Raw genomic sequence first — 21831 nt, forward strand, 5'->3', positions numbered from 1 at the left:
TCACCATCTGTAAAATGGGGGTTAAAAACAGTTCCGGAGTTCCCGTCGTGGCGCAGTGGTTAACGAATCCGACTAGGAACCATGAGGTTGCGGGTTCGGTCCCTGCCCTTGCTCAGTGGGTTAACGATCCGGCGTTCCCGTGAGCTGTGGTATAGGTTGCAGACGCGGCTCGGATCCAGCGTTGCTGTGGCTCTGGCGTAGGCCGGTGGCTACAGCTCCGATTCAACCCCTAGCCTGGGAACCTCCATATGCCGCGGGAGCGGCCCAAAAAATAGCAACAACAACAACAACAAAAGACAAAAAAAAAAAAACAAAAAAAACAAAAACAGTTCCTACCAGGAGTTCCCGTCGTGGTGCATTGGAAACAATTCCGACTAGGAACCATGAGGTTGCTGGTTCAATTCCATGTCTCGCTCAGTGGGTTAAGGATCCGGTGTTGCCTGAACTGTGGTGTAGGTCTCAGATGCAGCTTGGATCTGGCGCTGCTGTGGCTGTGGCTGTGGTGTAGGCCAGCGGCTACAGCTCCGATTCAATTCCTAGCCTGGGAACCTCCATATGCTGCAGGTGCAGCCCTAACACCTCCCCCTAAAATAATAACAGTTCCTACCTCAAGGAGCTATCCTGAAAATGACAAAGCTTAATGCTACTTAAAGAGCCAGTGCCTGGCTGCTGCTATTTATAATGACTTAAAATGCTTTAAAAATCTAACTTCTGGAGTTCTTGTGGTGGCTCAGTGGTAACAAACCCGACTAGGATCCATGAGGACTCGGTTAGATCCCTGGCCTTGCTCAGTGGGTTAAGGATCCCAAGTTGCTGTGGCTGTGGTATAGGCTGGCAGCTATAGCCCCGATTTGACCCCTGTCCTGGGAACTTCCATGTGCCTGGGGGTATGGCCCTAAAAAGACAAAAAAAGTTTAACTTCTGGAGCTCCCGTGGTGGCGCAGTGGTTAACGAATCCGACTAGGAACCATGAGGTTGCGGGTTCGATCCCTGCCCTTGCTCAGCGGGTTAAAGATCCGGCGTTGCCGTGAGCTGTGGTGTAGGTCGCAGACACGGCTCGGATCCCGCGTTGCTGTGGCTCTGGCGTAGGCCGGTGGCTACAGCTCCGATTAGACCCCTAGCCTGGGAACCTCCATATGCCGCGAGAGCGGCCCAAGAAATGGCAAAAAGACAAAAAAAAAAAAAAAAAAAAAAAAAAAAAAAAAAGTTTAACTTCTTATAGCATTCCTTTATATTCCTCCACCTATCTTAATTTGGGGTCCCCTAGAAGCTGAGGTATTCAATAGCATAATTATTTCGGAGGAAGCTATCTTCCAGGTGAGGAGAGAGGAGGCCTACAGGGGGTGCCAAGGAGCAGGCACCAAGGGGCTGGATTCCCAGGGGCCCTCAGGGAGGCAGCACCAAGCAGGTGCCTCAGAGTGTCTTACCCAAGGGAGGAGGGAGCTGAGACATTTCTAATCAACTCTCCTTCCGCCTGTGGTCAGGGCTGCTCCCAGGAGAGCCATGTGGGTCAGCAACGTGGCCTCCCATGACGAGAGCAGCTTCAGCAAAGAAATATCCGGCTTGCAGGTGGAGTATGATTGCTGACTGCAGCTGCCCTGGTGCAGTGCGACATTATGTTTGCCCACACCCTGCTTCCCAGAGGCATTCAGTGACTTCTAAAATTTTATTATAACCAATAATAAAAATAAATAAGTACGGAGTTTCCGTCATGGCACAGAGGAAATGAGTCCGACTAGGAACCATGAGGTTGCAGGTTCGATCCCTGGCCTCATTCAGTGGGTTAAGGATCCAGCATGAGCTGTGGTGTAGGTTGCAGACTCGGCTCGGAACCCGCGTGGCTGTGGCTGTGGTGCAGGCTAGCAGCAACAGCTCCAATTAGACCCCTAGCCTGGGAACCTCCATATGTCCCGGGTGCGGCTCTTAAAAAAAAAAAAAGACGAAAATAAATAAATACAACCACTATGGAAAAGAGTATGGAGGTTCCTTAGAAAATTAAATATAGACTGACAGGATGATCCAGCACTCCTGGGAATATGTGGGACAAAATGATAATTCAAAAAGATACATGCAGAGTTCCCTTTGTGGCTCAGTGGAAATGAACCCGACTAGTATCCATGAGGATGCTGGTTCCATCCCTGGCCTGGCTCAGTGGGTTAAGAATCCGGTGTTGCCACAAGCGTGCTGTAGGTCAAGGATGTATCTCGGATCAGCAGCCACAGCTCTGATTCCACCTCTAGCTTGGTAACTTCCAAATGCTGCATGTGCGGCCCTAAAAAAACAAAACAAAACAGCAAACCAAAAAGATGCATGTGGGAGTTCCTGTTGTGGCTCAGCAGTAAGGAACCCAACTGGTATCCATGAAGACTCTGGTTCAATCCCTGGCCTTGCTCAGTGGGTTAAGGATCCGGCCTTGTAGTGAGCTGTGGTGTAGTTTTCAGATGCCGCTCAGATCTGGCATTGCTGTGGATGTGGTGTAGCTGCAGCTCTGATTCAACCCTGCAGTGGGTGCAGCCCTTTGACCAAAAAAAAAAAAAAAAAAAAAAAAAAAAAAAGATGCATGCACTGGTATATTCACAGCAGTACTATTCACGAAAACCAAGACATGGAAACACACTAAATGTCCATCGACGGATGAATTGGATTAAGAAGATGTGATACATATATACACAGGAATACTACTCAGCCATAAAAAGAACACAATAATGCCATTTGTGGCAACATGGATACAACTAGAGATTCTCATACTAAATGAAGTAAGTCAGAAAGAGAAAGACAGATACCATATGATATTACTTATATGTGGAATCTAAAATATGGCACAAATGAACCTATTTACAAAACAGAAAGACTCACAGATGTAGAAAACAGCCTTGTGGTTGCCAAGGGTGAGGGGATGGAATGGACTGGGAGTTTGGGATTAATAGATGCAAACTATCACATTTAGAATGGATAAGCAATGAGGTCCTGCTGTATAGCACAGGGAACTATATCCAATCTTTTGAGATAGACCATGATAGACGACAATATGAGAAAAGAAATGTAGGAATTCCCTTCTCGTGGCTCAGCGGTTAATGAACCCAACCAGGATCTATGAGGCTGCAGGTTCGATCCCCGGCCTCTCTCAGTGGGTCAAGGATCTGGCATTGCCGTGAGCTGCGGTGTAGGCTTGCAGGTGTAGCTCTGATTCGACTCTCGGCCTGGGAACCTCCATGTGCCGCAGGTGCGCCCCTAAAGAGCAAAGAAAAAAGAAGAACGTATATGTATATATGTATGACTGGGTTACTTTGCTGTACAGCGGAAATTGGCATAACATAGTAAATCAATTACACATTAATTTTTAAAGTGTAAAAATAAATAAAGAGTACCCTGATGGCTCAGCAGGTTAAGGAGTTGTCACTATTGTGGTTCAGTTTCCATCCCTGGCCTGAAAGCTTCCGTATGCTGATGGCAAAGCCAAATAATAATAAATATATAAAAGTTACTATAACCAAAGAAGCCAAGTGACCTCAAATAAGGTCTTTCCATTTCATTAAAAATAAAGCTTAGCCTTCTAGGAGTTCCTGTCATGGCTCAGCGGTTAACAACACTGACTAGTATCCATGAGGACACGGGTTCGATCCCTGGCCCTGCTCAGTGGGTTAAAGATCCAAGGTGCTGTCAGCTGTGGTGTAGGTCGCATATGCAGCTCGGATCTTGTGTTGCTGTGGCTGTGACGCAGGCCAGCAGCTTTAGCTCCAATTTGACCCCTAGACTGGGAACTTCCATATGCCATGAGTGTGGCCCTAAAAAGACCAAAAAAAAAAAAAAAAATTAAGCTTTACCTTCTGATTTTGATTTTTGTGTGTCATGGATCAGCCACTCCTCCCCTCCAGGCTTGGGACTCAGCTGGCCCATTGTTCACACATATCCCTAGAACTAGGCACATGCTCATTTTTATGTCTGTCTCCCACCCTTTCACAGCCACCTTGCACAGTGGTTTTTACTGTCCTCATTTTACAGAGGAAGCTGAGGCCCCTTGTACAGTTGAAGGCTCTAGCTCACACAGCAATGAAATGGCTCAGCAGACTTCAGTCACTGAATTAATAACCTGCAGGTCTGCAGTTGCCCACATCTGCTCACACTCCATGTTTGTCCCTAGGTGTGCTTGGCTACCTTAGCCCAGCCCTTGGGCATCACACCTGCCTCTGCTTCTGACCTGCTAGCTCCAGAGCCCCTCAAATGCCTCAGGATCTCCGGGCCCTGTCAATGGTTTCTACTTGTGGCTCAGGCTGTCACAAGAGAAGTTCCTGTTGTGGCTCAGCAGGTGAAGAACCTGGCTAGTATCCATGAGGATGCGACCCCAGGCCTTGCTTCAGTGGGTTAAGGGTCCAGCATGGCTGCAGGCTGAGACATACACAGATGTGGCTTAGATCTGGTGTGGCTCATTGGCTGACTTCAGAGTTTCCATCGAATGTGTCAACTCTGATTTCTATTCATATGACACAATAGCTTTAGGAATGAAAATGGCTGTGGCTGTGGCATAGGTTAGCTGCTGTAGCTCTGATTTGACCCTTGGCCTGGGAACTTCCACGTGCTGCATGTGCAGCCATTAAAAAAAAAAAAAAGAAAGAAAGAAAGAAATGGGGGACAGAGAAAGGCTTGGGCCCAGGAGCCCCACAGGGCCCTGCTCGATTTCAGTATCTCTAGGAGTTTCCGAAGGTCTCTAGGAGTCTCTGAGGCTCTCCAGAGATCTCTGTGCTGAGAGGTTGGCCCTCCCTGGGACTCAGATGGGCACGAGGGGGAGAGCCAAGATGTGCCGTCCAGAGCTTCCTGTTCCTCTCAGTCAGGGTGGGGGTCAGGGGAGCCCGGAGCTGCCCCTCTTCCCGTCGTGGTCTGGCCGTGGCCTGCATGGGCTTCAGCAAGAAGGCCCAGGCCGAGACTCGCACCCTCCCCACCCCCTCGCCAACCAGACCCTCCTCTAGAACCCACTCCTCCACTCTCTCAGGCCACAAACTTGCCCATCTCCTCCCCACCCCACCCCCAGCCTAAGAGCCCAGTGCTCTATTTCCTCATTTCCTTCACTTCATTTCCTCATTTCCTCCTATTTTAAGAGGCCTCAGCACTCAAATCCACCCACACCCAGGCCCCACAGCCAGCTGGCGCCCCTCTGTCCTCTCATTCTAAAAGCCAGGGTTCTTACTTGTGCTCATTGGCTGACTTCAGAGTTTCCATCCAATGTGTCAACTCTGATTTCTATTCATATGACACAATAGCTTTCGGAATGAAAAAAATCTAAAAAACATACATGGGAAGATTCTTCCCATCATCCCCCACTAAGAGTTAACCCTGGAGTATTTATCTTTCCTGTTTCATTTATGAGTTTCTACAAGAAGCTTTTTTTTCTTTTCTTTTTCTTTTTCCAGTTAACATATTCATTTGGAGACATCTGCTCTCATCCAGGCTCTCTTCTGCCCCAGGGCCTTTACGCAGGTTGTTCCACCCCCTGGCTGGCCTTCCTTTTATTAATATTCTTATATTATTATTATTTTATTATTATCATTATCATCATCATCATTGTCTTTGTTATCTCTATTATTTTATTTTTTGCTTTTTAGGGCCGCACCTGTGGCATACGGAAGTTCCCAGGCTGTGGGTCGAATCGGACCTGCAGCCACAGGCCTAGGCCACAGCCACAGCTACGTGGGATCTGAGCTGCATCTGCGGCCTACATCACAGCTCAGGGCAACGCTGGATCCCCAACCCACTGAGTAAGGCCAGGGATCGAACCTACATCCTCATAAATACTAGTCAGATTCGTTTCCCTGAGCCACAGTGGGAACTCCAACCCCCTTATCTTTTGCAATAAGGGCTCCCCTGATCATTCCATTAAAAAGTTGCCACCCTCCCTCCTTCCCAACTTTACTTATTTATTTATTTTTTGTCTTTTTAGGACCGCATCTGTGGCATATAGAAATTCCCAAGATAGGGGTAGAATCGGAGCTGCAGCTGCCAGCCTATACTACAGCCACAGCAACGCCAGATCCTTAACCGACTGAGCAGGGCCAGGGATTGAACCTGAGTCCTCATGGTTACTAGTCATGTTCACAACCAGCTGAGCCACAACAGGAACTCCCTCTCCCAACTTCATTTTCCCTGAAACCAACTGTTATGTATTTTCCTGATAGGCCATGGGTGCGGCCCTAAAAAGACAAAAGACAAAAGACAAAAGACCAAAAAAAAAAAAAAAATTACCATTTTAGCTATTTTAGGGTTTTGTTTTGTTTTGTTTTTTTGTTTTTTTCTTTTTAGGGCTGCATCTGTGGCATATGGAAGTTCCCAGTAGAGGCTGAATCGGACCTGTAGCTTCCAGCCTACGCCACAGCCACAGCAATGCCAGATCTGAGCGGCATCTGCAATCTACACCACAGCTCACTGCAATGCTGGATCCCCAACCCACTGAGCAAGGCCAGGGATCAAACCCACACCCTCATGGATACTAGTCAGGTTCATTACCAGTGAGCCACAGCAGGAACTCCTACAGTTTTAGCCATTTTAAAGTGCACAATTCAGTGATTATTATTTTTTTTTTTTTAAAGGCTGAACTTGCAGCATATGGAAAGTCCCAGGTTAAGGGTCGAATTTGAGCTACAGCTGCCGGCCTACGCCACAGCCACAGCAACACGGGATCTGAGCTGAGTCTGTGACCTACACCACAGCTCACTGAGCAACGCTGGATCCCCGACTCACTTCACTGATGGAGGCCAGGGATTGAACCTGCCTCCTCATGGATACTAGTAGGATTAGTTTCCACTGCACCGCAATGGGAACTCCAATGATTTTCAGTGTTGCACAACCATCACCTCTGTGTAGTTCCAGAACATTTCCCTCACCCAAAAGGAGATCCTGTCCCCATCAGCAGTCCCTCCCCCTCTCCATCTCCTCAGCCCCTGGCAACCATGAATTTATTATCTGTCTCTGGGTATTTACCTGTTCTGATCATTTCATATCAATAGAATTACCCACTATGTAGTCTTCTGTTGTTTCGTTTTTGTTTTTCTCTTTTTATGGCCATATCTGTGATATGCGGAAGTTCCCAGGCTAGGGGTTGAATCAGAGCTGCAGTGGAGGCCACAGCCACAGTCACAGTAACACCAGATCCAAGCCCCATCTGCGACCTATGCTGCAGCTTTCGGCAAGCCAGATCCTTCACCCAGAATTGAACATGCATCCTCACCTGCCACATATGGAAGTTCCCAGGCTAGGGGCTGAATTGGAGCTACAGCTGTTGGCCACAGCCACAGCAACATGGGATCCGAGCCATGTCTATGACTTATGCCACAGCTCATGGCAACACCAGATCCTTAACCCACTGAGTGAGGCCAGGGATCGAACCTGCGTCCTCATGGATCCTAGTGGGGATCGTTAACTGCTGAGCCACGAGGGGAACTCCCTCACTCAGCTTAATGTTTTTGAGGTTCATCCACAATGTAGCATGTTTCAGAGCCTCAATCCTTTTTATGGCTAATATTCACTGTATGGATGGACCATATTTAGTTTTTCCATTCATCAGTCCCTGCCCCTGTCATTTTGTAAACATGCCGATATTCGAGAGAGTCCCAGGAGTGGGATGCTAGATCAGTCAACAGGCATGTGCATCAATAATTTCCATCACAGGATGCCTTCTATTAGGCTGCACACAGATGCTCCTCCAGCAATGTGTGGGGTTGCCTGTTTCCCCACAGCATGGCCAGCACAGGGTGTCATCACACTTTTGAATTTTTGCCAATCTGATAGGTGGAATCAAACAGTATCTCAGAGTTTTTGTGCTTTGCCATTTTCTTTTTCTTTCTTTTTTTTTTTTTTTTTTGTCTTTTTGCTATTTCTTGGGCCGCTCCCACGGCATATGGAGGTTCCCAGGCTAGGGGTCCAATCGGAGCTGTAGTCTCTGGCCTACACCAGAGCCACAGCAACGCGAGATCCGAGCTGCGTCTGCAACCTACACCACAGCTCACGGCAACACCGGATCCTTAACCCACTGAGCAAGCGCAGGGACCGAACCCGCAACCTCATGGTTCCTAGTCGGATTCGTTAACCACTGCGCCACGACGGGAACTCCTGCCATTTTCTTACTGGGGGTGAGATAAGTTTCTTTGGGTTGTTGAAGGACAATTTGCAGCCCTTTCCCAAAGTCTCGGTTCAAAAACCTTTGACCATTCCTCTGAGCTTTGAGATGGAAAGGGGCAGAGACTGAAGAGAGGGGAAAGCGTAGGAGAGTAGACTCCAGCCTCTCAGAGTCCAAGAGAAGGCTTATACCCTTTGCCCCATTTTGCAGATGTGGAAACTGAGGTACAGAGCAGTTAAGTTCAACAAGCCAGGGGCTAAAAAGGATTTGAAGCCGCTCTGCCTGAAGCCAGGACCCGGTGAGGTGGAGACCCTCTCTCAGCCCACCCCAATCCATTACCTCCTCACTCTCTCTTTTGCCGCTATCCCTTAGGTCCTACTCAGGCCCCCTCTCTGGCCTCCTTGCAAGGTTCTGCACCTCCAGACCCCAGGCTCACTCCAGTAGAATCTTTTGACTCAGTGCTCACAAGCTGCTCTGGCCCTGGGAATACAGCCCCATTCCTGAGCATGGCTTTGGTGGCTTGTGCTGCCTGTCCCCCTGCTCATGTCACCAGTTCCTCCATTTAGCCGCTCCACTCCTAACTATACTGTCACAGCCGGCCATGCTTTCTCTTCTCTCTGGAATCTTCAATGCATTCGTTTCTGCTGCCACTGCTATTTATATTCCAAGCTCCAGACTCAATGTCCCCTCACACAGGGTGCCCTCCTCATATCTCCCTGCAGCCTGGAAGCATGAATATATGTTAGGAGAGCTCTGACTTGCGGGGGATGCTAGGAGCTTGGGGAGTCAAAGGCAGGTTTTAGGAATCCTTGGCAAACTCCCATTCATGTGCTGAAGCCCCAGTTCTTCTTCTTCTTCTTCTTCTTTTTTTTTTTTTTTTTTTTTTTTGTCTTTTTTTGTCTTTTCTAGGGCCGCACCCGGGCATACGGAGGTTTCCAGGCTAGGGGTCTAATTGGAGCTGCAGCTGCTGGCCTATACCATAGCCACAGCAATGCAGGATCCGAGCTGCGTCTGCAACCTACACCACAGCTCATGGCAACGCCAGATCCCCAACCCACTGGGCAAGGCCAGGGATCGAACCTGCAACCTCATGGTTCCTAGTCAGATTCGTTAACCACTGAGCAACGACGGGAACTCCTGAAGCCCCAATTCTAATGCCTCCTCTAGGAAGTCTTCCAGCACCCTGTCCCTCCTTCTGGCCCTGACCTGACTCCACCAGCCTGGGGGTGTCTTTGTCCAGTTCTGTCTTCTCCCAAGACTGGATATTCCTGGAACAAATGGCCAGGGCTGAAGCCTCTTAGGGACTTAGCATGGATGATGTTTGTGGGGTTTTTGGTTGTCTTTTTTTTTTTTTAATGGCAGGAATAGAGCATCTGAGCCGCTTCTGTGCCCTACACCACAGCTACGGCAATGCCTGGATCCTTAACCCACTGAGCAAGGCCAGAGACGGAACATGGGTCCTCATGGATGCTAGTAAATTTGTTACTGCTGAGCCATGACAGGAACTCCTGAGTGATGTTTGTTGAATGAATATATGAATGCAACTCATTGTGAAGTAAGTTGATGGGGTAGAAGTTAGTTGGGGCGTTAATGGGGGCCATGTAGTCACTGAGGGCCAGCAAGAGGGAAGTAGGCTGCCCCTCCCCCTCTCGTGAGAATTCTGGTCCTAGAGGCCTGGGGAGGGGGAACGGGGAGGAGGCCTATGGGGCTCGGTGTCTTCTTCATTTTTCTTCTCTGCACTCCACCCGGGCACCAGTTCCTCTTCCCCCTGAGTTGCTGGTTGCAGAGCTTGAGGAACGCCAGAGACCCTAGCGGATCCAGATCCCCGAAGGGTCCGTCGCTCTGGCCCCTGTGTCCAGGTGAGCCACGACGCAGCCCCTCCGCGCCAGAGACTTCCAGCCCGGTCGAGGCAAAGCCGTGCCAGTGGAACTAGAAAGGTAGGACGGAGGCACTAGAACTTGGAACTGCTCAGGAGCGGCAAGCCAAAGCCGGGGGGCCCTTTCAGGCCCCGCTCATGACTCCCTCCCAGCCGCCTGTCGTTCAGGAAGAAAGGCAGAGGGGCGGGGCCGTTTCCAGGGCAACCAATCTTTTTTTTTTTTTTTTTCCCCTGCTTTGCAGGGCTGCACCTGCGCCAGCAACCACTCTTTTTGCATATAGTCCTGTCTGGCCAACAAGGGCTCCCGGAGTGTTGGGGGGCGGGGAGGAAATTGGGCAACTTAGCCCAAAGTGGCTTATCTCAGAGAAGGGGAAGGGGCTGACTGGGCCAGGTCTCCTCCTTGCCTTCTGAGCCCTTGAGGCACCCAGGTTATGTACCCGTTCCCCGGAAGGGGAGACTGAGGCTGGGGGCCAGAGCCAACCAAAGGGGCGTCCAGCGAAGGGCTATGTTTTAACACTTCAGAAGTGGCCTGAGCTGTATATATATATATATATATATATACACACACATAACAGGTGGCGACCACAGGCTGAGGTTAGGCTTTGGATTCTGGTCTCTCTGCCTAGGTTGCTTAAATGGGGGGCTCCCTGGTGTGGGTGCTGTTGTTGCCGCCGCCGCCGTTGCTGCTGCTGCTGCTGCACAATCCAGGCACCCAGGGAACGTCGTGCGTGTCCTCCGGGAACGTGGACTGGACCAGAGAGTTCACGGACACATGCCTGAACTTCAGTGGCCAAAACTTGAGCTGGCTGCCTCAGAACCAGTCTCTGCAGGCCAGAAGTGTGACCATCCTTGACTTGTCTGGAAACCGCCTTCGCAAGCTCCCATCAGTCTTCTTCAGCCACCTGGGAGAGCTGAAGTTCCTGGACGTGACAAACAACCCACTGGAACACGTGGATGGGGCACTGGCCAGACGTTGTCAGCTCACCCTGAAGGCTGATTGCAACTGTGTCCTATTTTCCTGGCACAAGATTCGGCAGGACAACTGTTCTGGCCAGCCGCCTCTGCAGTGCCTAGATAAGACCACTGGTGCCTGGCACAACTTCTCTGCCTTGGAGGAAGGCTGTCCCCCTGGCCTCTCTGCAGGAGCCGTAGGAGCACTGGCAGTTGGTGGAAGCCTGTTTCTCTTGCTTGCCATTGCTGGCCCAGTGTTGGCTTGGAGATTCTGTAGACGTCGGATGGACAGCGGCCGGGGCCTGAGCAAAACGTGGGCTGCTCAGGATGGTTCCAGGTCTGGCTCAGGTCGGCAGCCGAGGTACAGTAGTCGGGCCCTCAACCTTAAGCCCCCAGCAGCTACCCTGACCAGATCTTCCACGTCGGACTATGAGAACATGATCGTGGGCCAGCCAGCTGCCGGGCACCAGTGGGCTGAACACAGGTGAGTAATCCACCCACATCTGCCTGCAAGACTCTGGAGCCAGATGGCCAGGGTTCAATTCCCAGCTCTGCCTCTTACAGGCTATGTGATCTTGGGCAAGTAGTTTGACCTTTCTGGGCCTCGGTTTCTTTATCTGCAAAATGAGGATAATAACAGCCCTCCACCTCATGGAGTTGGGATAAGAATTAAGTGAGTTCCTCTATATGTAAGAAGCCTCCCCCTTCATGACCTGCAAACCCACTTTTCTGACTGCCAAGGACGGCAAGTGTTCAAGGCAGAGTATGGGCTCTGTGGTAGCCGTTAGCAGCCTGGGCTCCAATCTCCCATGACCCAGGGTTGTCTCTGAACCTCAGTTTCTGTCTCCGTAAAATGGGACAGCATCTCCATCTCTCTTTGACATAAAGGAGATGCTAAGAAAGCCACCTGCCTCTCTCTACCGCCACAAAGCTCTGCCTCCAGAATTGGCTGGGCTTAGGTAGATAGGTTCAACTTTCCCCAGGTTGGATGGAGTGGAGGGGATTTCACTCCCCTAGGGGCAGGGATAAATAGGAACAAAGGCCCGGAGGTAGGAGGGAACAGAGAATCTGCCCTTGATGAGTTTTGAGAAGGCAAGACATCAGGGCTGAGGTTGGAGGGGGCTGGGAGGATTCAAGCAGGAAGGGAAAGAGGGTCATGGCTGGGTTTGGGCAGCAGAATCCACAAGCCAGGGAGGCCCATGGGAAGCTATTGGTGAGAAATGAGAGAATATGTAAAACAGATGCAAATATGGCTCAAAAGCAGAAGTGGTCTATGGCAGGGAGTTGAAGGCACCAGACTCCCTAAGGCAGCTTGTCTTCTGATGCTTGCCTCTGCCTCACTGTTACCATGTCCTTAGGGCCAGCCAGTCTCCTCTAAAAACATTGTTTAAAATTGGATGTGTCAATCCTACCTGACATTTTACAGTTGCAGAAACAGGTCCTGAGAGGCAGGGGAATGACTTGTCCAAGGTCAGAAGCAGAGGCAAGAAACAAACCCTGATTCGCATCCCCATACAATCATGTATGTGTTTGGAGTAATTTATACTAAAGTATAAATGACTGATAGACACCACTTATCCAAAGTGGCCTTTGCTACAAGAGGAGCCAGGGTGGGATTCTTCTCTGGGGGTCTTGCCCACCATAACAAGATATTCCTAAGAAGCTACCTCCTCTGTGACCAATTCCATGGATCTAGAGACTGAGGCTCAGAGATATATTTTTGTGTAGAGGCCACAAAGTCAGTTGCTTCAGGAGATCTGGCAAAAACATTTCCCATCTGAAGGGGCATTGGTTTGGCTCCAGCTATTTATGTTCATATGGCTGGTGTGGCTAGAGCTTCCAATTTTTCAAAAGAAACCAAAGTCCAGATTCGTTTCTTTCCATGTTTTTTTTTTTTTTTTAACAGCTGCACCTCTGGCATATGGAAGTTCCCAGGCTAGGGGTCGATTCGGAGCCGCAGCTGCCAGCCTACACCAAAGCCACAGCAACACCAGATCAGAGCTGCATCTGCAACCTACACCACAGCCCATGGCAACACCAGATCCTTAACCCACTGAGCAAGGCCAGGGATCAAACTGGCATCCTCATGGACACTATGTCAGGTTCTTAACCTGCTGAGCCACAACAGGAACTCCCAAAATCTATTTCTGAATGTTAAAAATGAGCAACCATCTCAACTTTAAGGAAGGAAAAAACCCTACAATGACTCAGGGTTGTTGGACCAGTGTTACAATGCTGAATCCACAGAATCTTCCCTGAATCACTGCCCCCTACTTGCTTTCCACAGTGAAAGCTGGGCCAGGCTGGAAGAACACTGCCCAGAGCCTCAGTTTTCTCATAGATAAATAATAGGAGTTGACTCAGTCTCCCTGAACTAACTCTGCCTCTCAAAACTGACATGCCAGGAGTTCCTGTCGTGGCCCAGAGGTTAACGAATCTGACTAGCACCCAAGAGGGGGCAGGCTCAATCCCTGGCCTCGCTCAGTGAGTTAAGGAGCCGGCACCGCCATGAGCTGTGGTGTAGGTCACAGACGTGGCTCAGATCTGGCCTTGCTGTGGCTGTGGTGTAGGCCAGTGGCTACAGCTCCCATTTGACTCCTAGCCTGGGAACCTCCATATGCCACAGGTGTGGCCCTAAAAAGGAAAAACAAAAAACAACAACAAAAAAAACCCACACACAAAAACTGACATGCCAGCTCCCTGAGTCCTACCTTCCCTCCCACCCTTCTGTCCCCACAGGGATCACCCTTCAGAGGACGGTGACTTCTACATGACCTATGAGAGCCTCCCACAAGACTCCCAGCCTGTCTACTGTAACCTGCATTCCCTGGCCCAGGCCCCCATGTACGAAGACGAGTACGTGATCCCTGGGCGCTGAGCCTTCAGCACCTCAGACTCCAGCCTGCCCCCTTCTAGGTGACTTGGGGGCACTCTAGCTCTTCCCTGGCTTCAGTATTCCCATCTGAGGAATGGGGCCAGGGAAGAACCATCCTTTGAAGCTCTAGGGATGTTCTGCATCCCCCTCCCTAGCCCGTTCCGCTCCTCAGGCCCCTTGGCTGCTAGAAGGGGAGGAGGAGAGACCCCCAACATGGGGACAGAAGGGTCAGTGTATGAACTCTGTTCTCACCCTCCTGTGGGTGTGCAAGCGGTACCCCCCAAAATGCTATGGGATAGACGAGGCTGCTGGCAAGTGGGTTCCCCATGGTGGCAATTTCTTGAGCTCCCAGGATAAGAGCTCTGAGGCTCTCAAATTCCTCCCAACTCCCAGTCTCTCCCAGTCCCCTGACTCAGGTGCCTGGTATCCAGACTTGGCCCCGAGGGCAGTCCACACCAGTCTCAGAAGGATCTTTATAACTCATGATTGGGACTCCTCCTCTTCCCTGCTCACACACCCTCCATGGCTCCCAAGTGCCTGGTGGTTGAGACCTGTATGATCCAGGCCTACCCTTCTCAGTGCCCTCTCCCATCCCTCTGCCTTTCTGGTCTGGCCCTCCTTCCCAGCAATACCGCCTCCCTCTGGAAGCTTTCATTTTCTTACGCCATTTACCTATGTCCCTCTTTTGGCCCAGAATGCCATCCTCTTCCATGTTTTCTCACTCTTATTAAACACCTGAGTACACATGCAGAACTCTGGCCTGGGCATTGAGAAGCACAGGTCCAGTTCTTGGCTCTGCCATTAACTCTCTGGGCCTCAGTTTCCTCATCTGTAAAACAGTGTGATTAGAATTGGTCTCTAAGAGAAATGCACATCAAAACCACAATGAGGTACCATCTCAAACGGGTCAGAAGGGCCATCATTAATAAGCCCACCAATAACAAATGCTGGAGAGGGTGTGGAGAAAAGGGAACCCCCCTGCACTGTTGGTGGGAATGTAAATTGGTGCAACCACTATGGAAAACTGTATGGAGATTCCTCAGAAAACTAAATATAGAACGACCATAAGATCTAGCAATCCCGCTCCTGGGCATATAGCTGGACAAAATTATAATTCAAAAAGATACATGCAGGAGTTCCTGGTATCCTTGAGGATGCGGGTTCGATCCTTGGCCTTGCTCGGTGGGTTAAGGATCTGGAGTAGCTGTGAGCTGCGGTGGAGGTGGCAGATGCGGCTTGAATCCTGCGTGGTGTGGCTGTGGCGTAGGCCGGCAGCTACAGCCCTGGGAACTTCCTTATGCCAAAGGTGTGACCCTAAAGTGATACACACAAAAGAGAATACAATAATGCCATTTGCAGCAACATAGATGAACTAGAGATTCTCATAAGGTGATTCAAGTCAGAAAGAGAAACATAAATACCATATAATATCACTTACATGTTGAATCTAAATTATGGCACAAGTGAACCTATCTACAGAACAGAAACACACTCACAGACATAGTGAGCAGACTTGTGGTTGCCAAGGGGGAGGGGTGGACCGGGAGTTTGGGGTTAATAGATGCAAACTATTACATTTTGAAGGGATAAGCAATGAGGTCCTGCTGTATAGCATAGGGAACTTTATCTAAAATCACTTGTGATAGAACATGATGGAAGATGATGTGAGAAGAAGAGTGTATACATATATAACTGGGTCACTTTGCTATATAGCAGAAATTGACAGAACATTGTAAATCAACTATAATAAAAAATTTAAAGAATTGTTCTCTAAGCCTGTTTAATTATTTAAAATTTTTATTTCTTTGGCCACGCCCATGGCATGCAGAAGTTCTGGGGCCACAGCTGTGACTTAAGCCTCAAAATTAAAAATTAAAGGGAGAGACACAAAGAGCATGCCTGACCAGGAGGTTCTTTTCTTTCTTTTTTTTTTTTTTTTTTTTTTTTTGTCTTTTTAGGGCTGCACCCACAGCATATGGAGGTTTCCAGGCTAGGGGTCTAATCAGAGCTGTAGCTGCCGGCCTACACCACCACCACAGCAACACGGGATCCTAGCCTTGGCTGTGACCTACACCACAGCTCACGGCAATGCCAGATCCTTAACCCACTGAGCGAGGCCAGGGATCGAACCCGCAACCTCATGGTTCCTAGTCAGATTTGCTAACCACTGAGCCACGGCAGGAACTGCCGACCAGGAGTTTCTTTTCTTCTCCTCCCCTCCCCTTCTTCTTCCTTCTTCTTCTTTTCTTCTTCGTCTTCTTCTTCTTCTTTTTGCTTCTTAGGGCTGCACTTGCAGCATATTGGAAGTTCCCAGACTAGGGGTCAAATTGGAGCTGCCACTGCCAGCCTACACCACAGCTCATGGCAACCCCGATCCTTAACCCACTGAGTGAGGCCAGGGATTGAACCCACAACCTCGTGGTTCCTAGTCGGATTCGTTTCCACTGCACAACAGGAACCCTCACAATTCTTAATACAGTCAACCACTTCCTTATAATTTATCTTTCACTCATTTATCTTGTACTCATTGGTCTCCTGCCCTTGAGTAAGCTTTAGCGGAGTGGTTTGTATTTGCCTTATTACTTCAAATCCTTAGTGCCCAGCCAAGGCCTGGCACAAAGTAGATACTCACTGAATACATTCGGGGGCACCTACGGTCGGTCAGGTCTGCCTGGTGGTGATGTTCACAAGGAATGAATATCACTCACTGCTGGAGCCAGGTACTCTGTCCTCCAGACCCTAGCAATTCCTCAGGGTGAACCGGCAAGTGGGTGTGGGGAGGGCGCTAGACATGGCATATCTCAGAAATCTGAAGATTCTAAGTAGGAAAAGATACAGAACCTGGGAGATGTGGTGTGCATGAAAATATTGTTCACAACTTGTTTATTTCTCCCTGCTCTTTTTATGTGAAAGGATAGAGATGCCATTAACATGAAGGGAGGTACCCCAAACAGGAAGGATAAGAGACTCTGATAGGTTGGGGGAAGATTCACACACAAGGCTCTTGATTGCAGACAGACATGAATCTGGGCTGCCTGTGTTTGGAAAAGTAACTCCCCCGCCCCAACATGGGGAGAGACAGCAGGGTGGTGATAGAGACAGGGCCAGCCAGATAACTATAGCAACAGGAGTACTGAGAAATGGGAAGAGATGGAGGGAGACTGAAACCCAAAAAGGTCTCAGAAACAAAAACAGAGGAACAGAGAAGTAGAGAAGCACAGAGAAGTATGTTTCCAGCTGCCCTTGAAGCCCATTGGTGTCATACCAGCATCTAATTGCCTGGCATCCCTAGGAATGTCCCACCACCCATTCCCTGGATGTTCCAACCACCACACACCAGGTCCCTTGTGGGAACTGAGGCCAGCTGGGGGGTGGGGGTGGGGGTGGAGGGGGTGGTGTGCTTCCCAAGGTCACCAGCTCCATCCCGGACACCACAGGGGTCAGTCACACAGCTTCATTTTTTTTTTTTTTTTTTTGGTCTTTTTTAGGGCCGCACCCACAGCATATGGAGGTTCCCAGGCTAGGGGTCGAATCCGAGCTGCAGCTGCCGACCTATGCCACAGTTACAACACCAGATCCCAGCTGAGTCTGCGACCTACACACAGCTCATGGAACGCCAGATCCTTAACCCACTGAGCCAGGCCAGGGATCAAAGCTGCATCCTCATGGTTACTGCTCAGTTTCCTTTCCGCTGAGCCACGACAGGGAACTCCCAGACAGCTTCATTTTTATTACCAGTTTTTCATAAATACACACACTGTCAGAACCCCCCTCCCCAACCCTCCTGACCCCAGGCAGATCAGCCCAATAAATTAATAATAAATATAAACATAAATACAGCGGTTTGGGCGGGAGAGAGCAGACAGCAATGGTTAAGAATGGGGTATTCAGGTGCCACAAACCCATTGGACAAGCAAGAACGAAGTCACTTCCACTGTGCTCCTGTCCTAAGTGTAGGACCAGGGCCGCTCATACGCAGTGGCAGTCCTTGGCCACAAGGTCATCGAAGGGTGTGAGTGACACACGGCCATCGCTGTCCTGGTGCATAAGAACCACCGGCTCATAGCTGGCTGGCACACAGCATGGAGCAGGGGCAGCATCAGGGTTCAGGCCGTGCAAGCGCGCCTGCATCTGCGCGTGCGTGTTAGCCGATCGGAAGTGGCTCGGGCACGCGCCGACGCACATGCGCACGTCCAGCTCGCGGGGCGCCAAGACCCAGTCGGCCCAGCCTAGGTCCTCCAACGACGCGCGCAGGCTCTGCAGGCGGCAGCAGCGCCCTGTCCCAAGCGGGCAACCGTCCCGGGTGTGCGCATGCGTGTTACGGCGCCCCCTAGTAGAGCTTGGCCGCCAGTGCAGCTCAAGCTGGGGCTGTCCAGCGGGCAACGCCTCCAGCAGCTGGTCCGGTCGCTGCAACAGTCGCAGGTGTATTGCCGAACCTCGGGAACCTCCGACGCTGAGCTGACGCCGTAGTGGTCGCGTCACGTCCCACGAGCTCCGAGCCGTCGGGGACAGTCGGAGAAGGGCCCGATGCAGGCGGGAGGCTGCGGGGAGCCCCTCAGTTAAGTTGACGCGAGGGATGCGCAGGTGCAGGTGGCCGCCTGGCCCAAGTCGAACTATAGGAGAGAGGAAAGCCAGTCACTCACGAGAGTATTGTGTGCCGGGCGCGGGGAGGGGTAGGGGAATGCCCATTTCTTCCAACACTCCAAGCTGAATCCCAGATCAGGGCCTTTGCACGAGCTACTTCCTCTACTGGCCATGCTCTTGCTCTGAATCTCTGCATGGCTGATTACACATCCCTCCAGCCTGCCTGAAATAGACACAGTCCTATTTTACTTCGTTGTGTAGCATCTGTCTCCGCCACCAGAATCTCAGCAAGGGTTTCTGTCTGCTTGGTCACCACTGCGCCTGGTACACAGTAGGTGCTTACTTGATACTTGCAGGAATGAATGCATATCTCATCTTTAGACAGACTAAGTGCCTACAAAAGGCCCTGGGGATACAGCAGCTACTGTGTTTTCAACTCTCTGGATCTATCTGAGAAATGAAGGGTACCTGGCTCCCCAGAATTCTCAGACTTCCAGGTTGGTACAGATGTTGGGGACACTGGAGAGACTGAGGTTTGAGGACTCTCAACCCAGTCAATAGGCTCAGAGGGGGAGAGAGGTTTACATGGAGTTCCTCAGCACAAGTGGAATTAGGGCGGGATAAGAACTCTCTGCCTAACACCCTTCCCTCAACCCCTCCCCTCAACCCCTCTCAGTTCTTAAGAGCAGCCCAGATCTTGCGCCCCCTCTGCCCTCTGGAGGCTGGGTGGAGGGCATGAAAATACTCCACTTCTTCCCTAGGGAACCAGTCACGTGCAATTTCAGCAGTGTCTTGGCGCGCGATTGCATCAGATTCGGAACCAGCCCAAGCAGGTTCTGCCCATCTCTACGCACCGTTCTGTCTCCGCCCCCTCTCCTCCCTTCCGCCGGACCCCTGGATCTTACTCCCCTGGAAATCCCCCTACTATCCTTTCCTTACATCCAAGGGCAGGGACCACGGCCCCGCGCCCGACCTTGCGTCTGGGTTCTCCAGGCTCTGTGAGCCTTCAGTAGAGTCGCTGGATCCTCTGGCCTTAGTTTCCCCATCTGCGCCGCGGAAGGTGTTGTAACATCTCAGATTGGCTAAGCCCCGCCTCGTCCTTCTGCAAACCCGGCCGTTACCTCCCCCATCAGCCCCAAGGTGGGACGTAGCTGCTCCGTTCACAGGTAGGGAAACTGAGGCTGGGCCGCTAGCCTTGGGATCTGTGTCTCAGAACAATTGGTGAGATGATGAGTGCTGCCCAGAGTGGGGTCTCCCAATTTTACTCACACTTTGGAGTGACTATCCGGACTTGAGGAGCGGGGATGAGGTTCGGGTTCGAGTCTTCCCAGGTCTGGTTCGCTCGAAGCCGGGTCAGCAAATCTTCGTAGCGTTTCCGCAACTCCCGGAATCTGGAGACATCTGAACTGGAGTGCACGTCTGAGGGTCCCGGTAAAGCTGGGAGGTGCTCCTGGGCCAGAGATAGGGCGCCTCCCGACGGCAGCCAGGAGAGCATCAGCAGCATCAGCAGCGTCGGAGAGCGGCGCGGTGGTGATGGTAGCTGCCCAGGCATGACTCTGACGGTTAAGCACTAAGCTGGGACTGACCGGACGCTGCTGGACCGGCCTTTATAGTCCCCGGACTTTGTCCGCCCCTGCCTGCCTGGTCCCGCCCGCCGTGGGTGCAGAGTAAACACTCCAGGGACCACAACTGGGAGGAGTCTTCGGGTGCTTTTCATGGGGTGGTGCTTTTGATTGGGGGGGGTGATACTAGGTATGCTGGGGAACCCCCCTAAGCTCCACACCAAGCCTCAGTATCCTCTGCTGTGAAATGAGGACATCATCTCAGCTAGGTGGGCTGGCGGAAAGAATAATTTTCTCAGAAAAGATTTATTACTATGTGCTAAACTCCATAGCAAGAGCTTAAGAGGTAGTAGCCTTCTTCCTCCATGGGAGTCCATCTCTCCCCTCTCTGCTTAGGGTCAAAGGCTGAAGATAGTGAAGAACAAAGGAAGTAGAGGGAAAGGGGCCAGAAAGAGCCAGGAAATGCAACCTGGAGTAAGTCACTCCTCTTCATCGCACCTCTATTTCTTCATCTGGAAAATTAGGATTGAGACTTTCCCTGGAGAGAAGGTCAAATGAGGTGTAAAGGACAGGGCCAGGCACATAGCAGGTGCTTGATAAACTGTATGTTTTTGCAGTTCCTCAGCTGAGGAACTCCTATCCATTCCTCAAAACCCTACTCAAAAAGCCCTCCTCCAGGAAGCCTTCTCTGACATTATCTTTTCATGCTCAGCAGAGTGTTTCCAACTCATCCCTTCCTCCAGCCCAGCCCTGACCCCACAGCACTGGGAGTGTGTGTGCTTGGTTCTGTCTGCCCCAGACAGAGCTTCTTGAAGGCTTGGGCAAGGATGAAGGTCCTCTGGGCCCCAATCCCTTAGCTGGGCCCAAAGAGGAGGTGGCAGAAAATTAGGGTGCTGGGGCCTAGGGAAGGGAGGACCGGTGCCAGGTGCAGCCACCAGATGATGGAAGGAAAGGGGGTGTCCCAGAAATACACTTCTCCCTGGGGCACCTAGACCTAGACCTTGCTCTACTGCTCAGGACTCCTGGCCCCAGGCATCATTCCTGGGCCTGTTTCCAGCCCCCTGACTTCAGAGGGGATGGGCAGATGTGCAAGGCAGACTGTGGGTGGGTGTAAAGTGTGACAACAGTGTGTGCAGGCAAGAGATTCAAGGACTTGTTGGGGGTCACACAGCAAGGTTCCCAGGGAAGAACACAGTCCCAGCCTCCTGCATATCCAGGAGTACCCACTTGCTACGTGAGCCCAGTCAAGCCTCTGACACTCCTATCTCAGTCTCAGCCTCTGCAGTGGGGTTTGTCACCCAGTGGGGTTGTCATCCCTGGGGATGCTCTCGGTTTAGTAAACACCCCTGGTCACGCTATCATCCTGACCGTGGCCACTGGGAGGCTGGGCCTCTTGCGCCACCAGCTTGGCATACATAGTAAATGCTCAGTAAAGGGTCCAGAGCTGACCAGATAGGCAGTCACCCTGCCATGCCCCCTGCAGGGGCTGGGTCCCAGAGGTAAAGCAGAGTGCTAAATAATTCTAATGTGGCTAGGGCAGGTCAGCAAAAGGTAAAGATGCCCAGGACTAACTGTGGGTGGGTGGGGCAAAGGGAGCGCTGTCTGAGGCAGCGTCTCTACAAGATCAATAAGGGTGAGAAGCCAACATTTGCTGGACTCCAGGCTGTTCACATGGATAAAGGAGCAAAGCCTCAGAGGGTCAAGTGTGTGCACAGGGCTGTAGGGGGTGACCCCCACAATGGGGACCTGGCACAGGATCAGTCTTTGGCTGGGCCATCTCTCTCTCTCTCTCTCTCTCTCTCTTTCGCTCTCTTTTTTTTTTTTTTTTTTTTTTTTGCTTTTAGGGCTGCACCTGTAGCATATGGAAGTTCCCAGGCTA

The 21831-nt window shown here is 50.9% G+C and overlaps 2 protein-coding genes across 2 annotated transcripts; one reads left to right on the forward strand and one right to left on the reverse strand.

Moving 5' to 3' along the window:
• The first annotated feature begins 9874 nt into the window (after positions 1-9874).
• On the forward strand, positions 9875-15580 carry LRRC25 (leucine rich repeat containing 25). Its single transcript, XM_021083527.2, has 3 exons — positions 9875-10041; positions 10607-11415; positions 13671-15580. The coding sequence occupies exons 2-3, from the start codon at positions 10616-10618 to the stop codon at positions 13807-13809; spliced, it is 939 nt and encodes a 312-aa protein (XP_020939186.1). The 5' UTR covers positions 9875-10041; positions 10607-10615; the 3' UTR covers positions 13810-15580.
• Positions 15581-17649: 2069 nt separating this feature from the next.
• GDF15 (growth differentiation factor 15) lies at positions 17650-19971 on the reverse strand (the record flags this gene model as incomplete). The annotated part of the gene is given in 2 exon segments (NM_001174056.1): positions 17650-18419; positions 19660-19971. Coding segments are annotated over 2 exon segments (927 nt in total). The 3' UTR covers positions 17650-17775.
• Positions 19972-21831: the final 1860 nt, after the last annotated feature.

This window comes from Sus scrofa, chromosome 2 (genome assembly GCF_054392235.1).
Source record: "Sus scrofa isolate SSC_HxYL_T2T_F1_AM1 chromosome 2, Sscrofa_HxYL_maternal_Yorkshire_Landrace_v2.0, whole genome shotgun sequence".
Taxonomy (NCBI): Eukaryota; Metazoa; Chordata; class Mammalia; order Artiodactyla; family Suidae; genus Sus; species Sus scrofa.

Coding starts and splice junctions, on each gene's coding strand:
- LRRC25 (XM_021083527.2), top strand. CDS start 10,616: ATGGGGGGCTCCCTGGTGTGGGTGCTGTTGTTGCCGCCGCCGCCGTTG. Junction 11,416..13,670: donor CACCAGTGGGCTGAACACAG/GTGAGTAATCCA, acceptor CTGTCCCCACAG/GGATCACCCTTCAGAGGACG.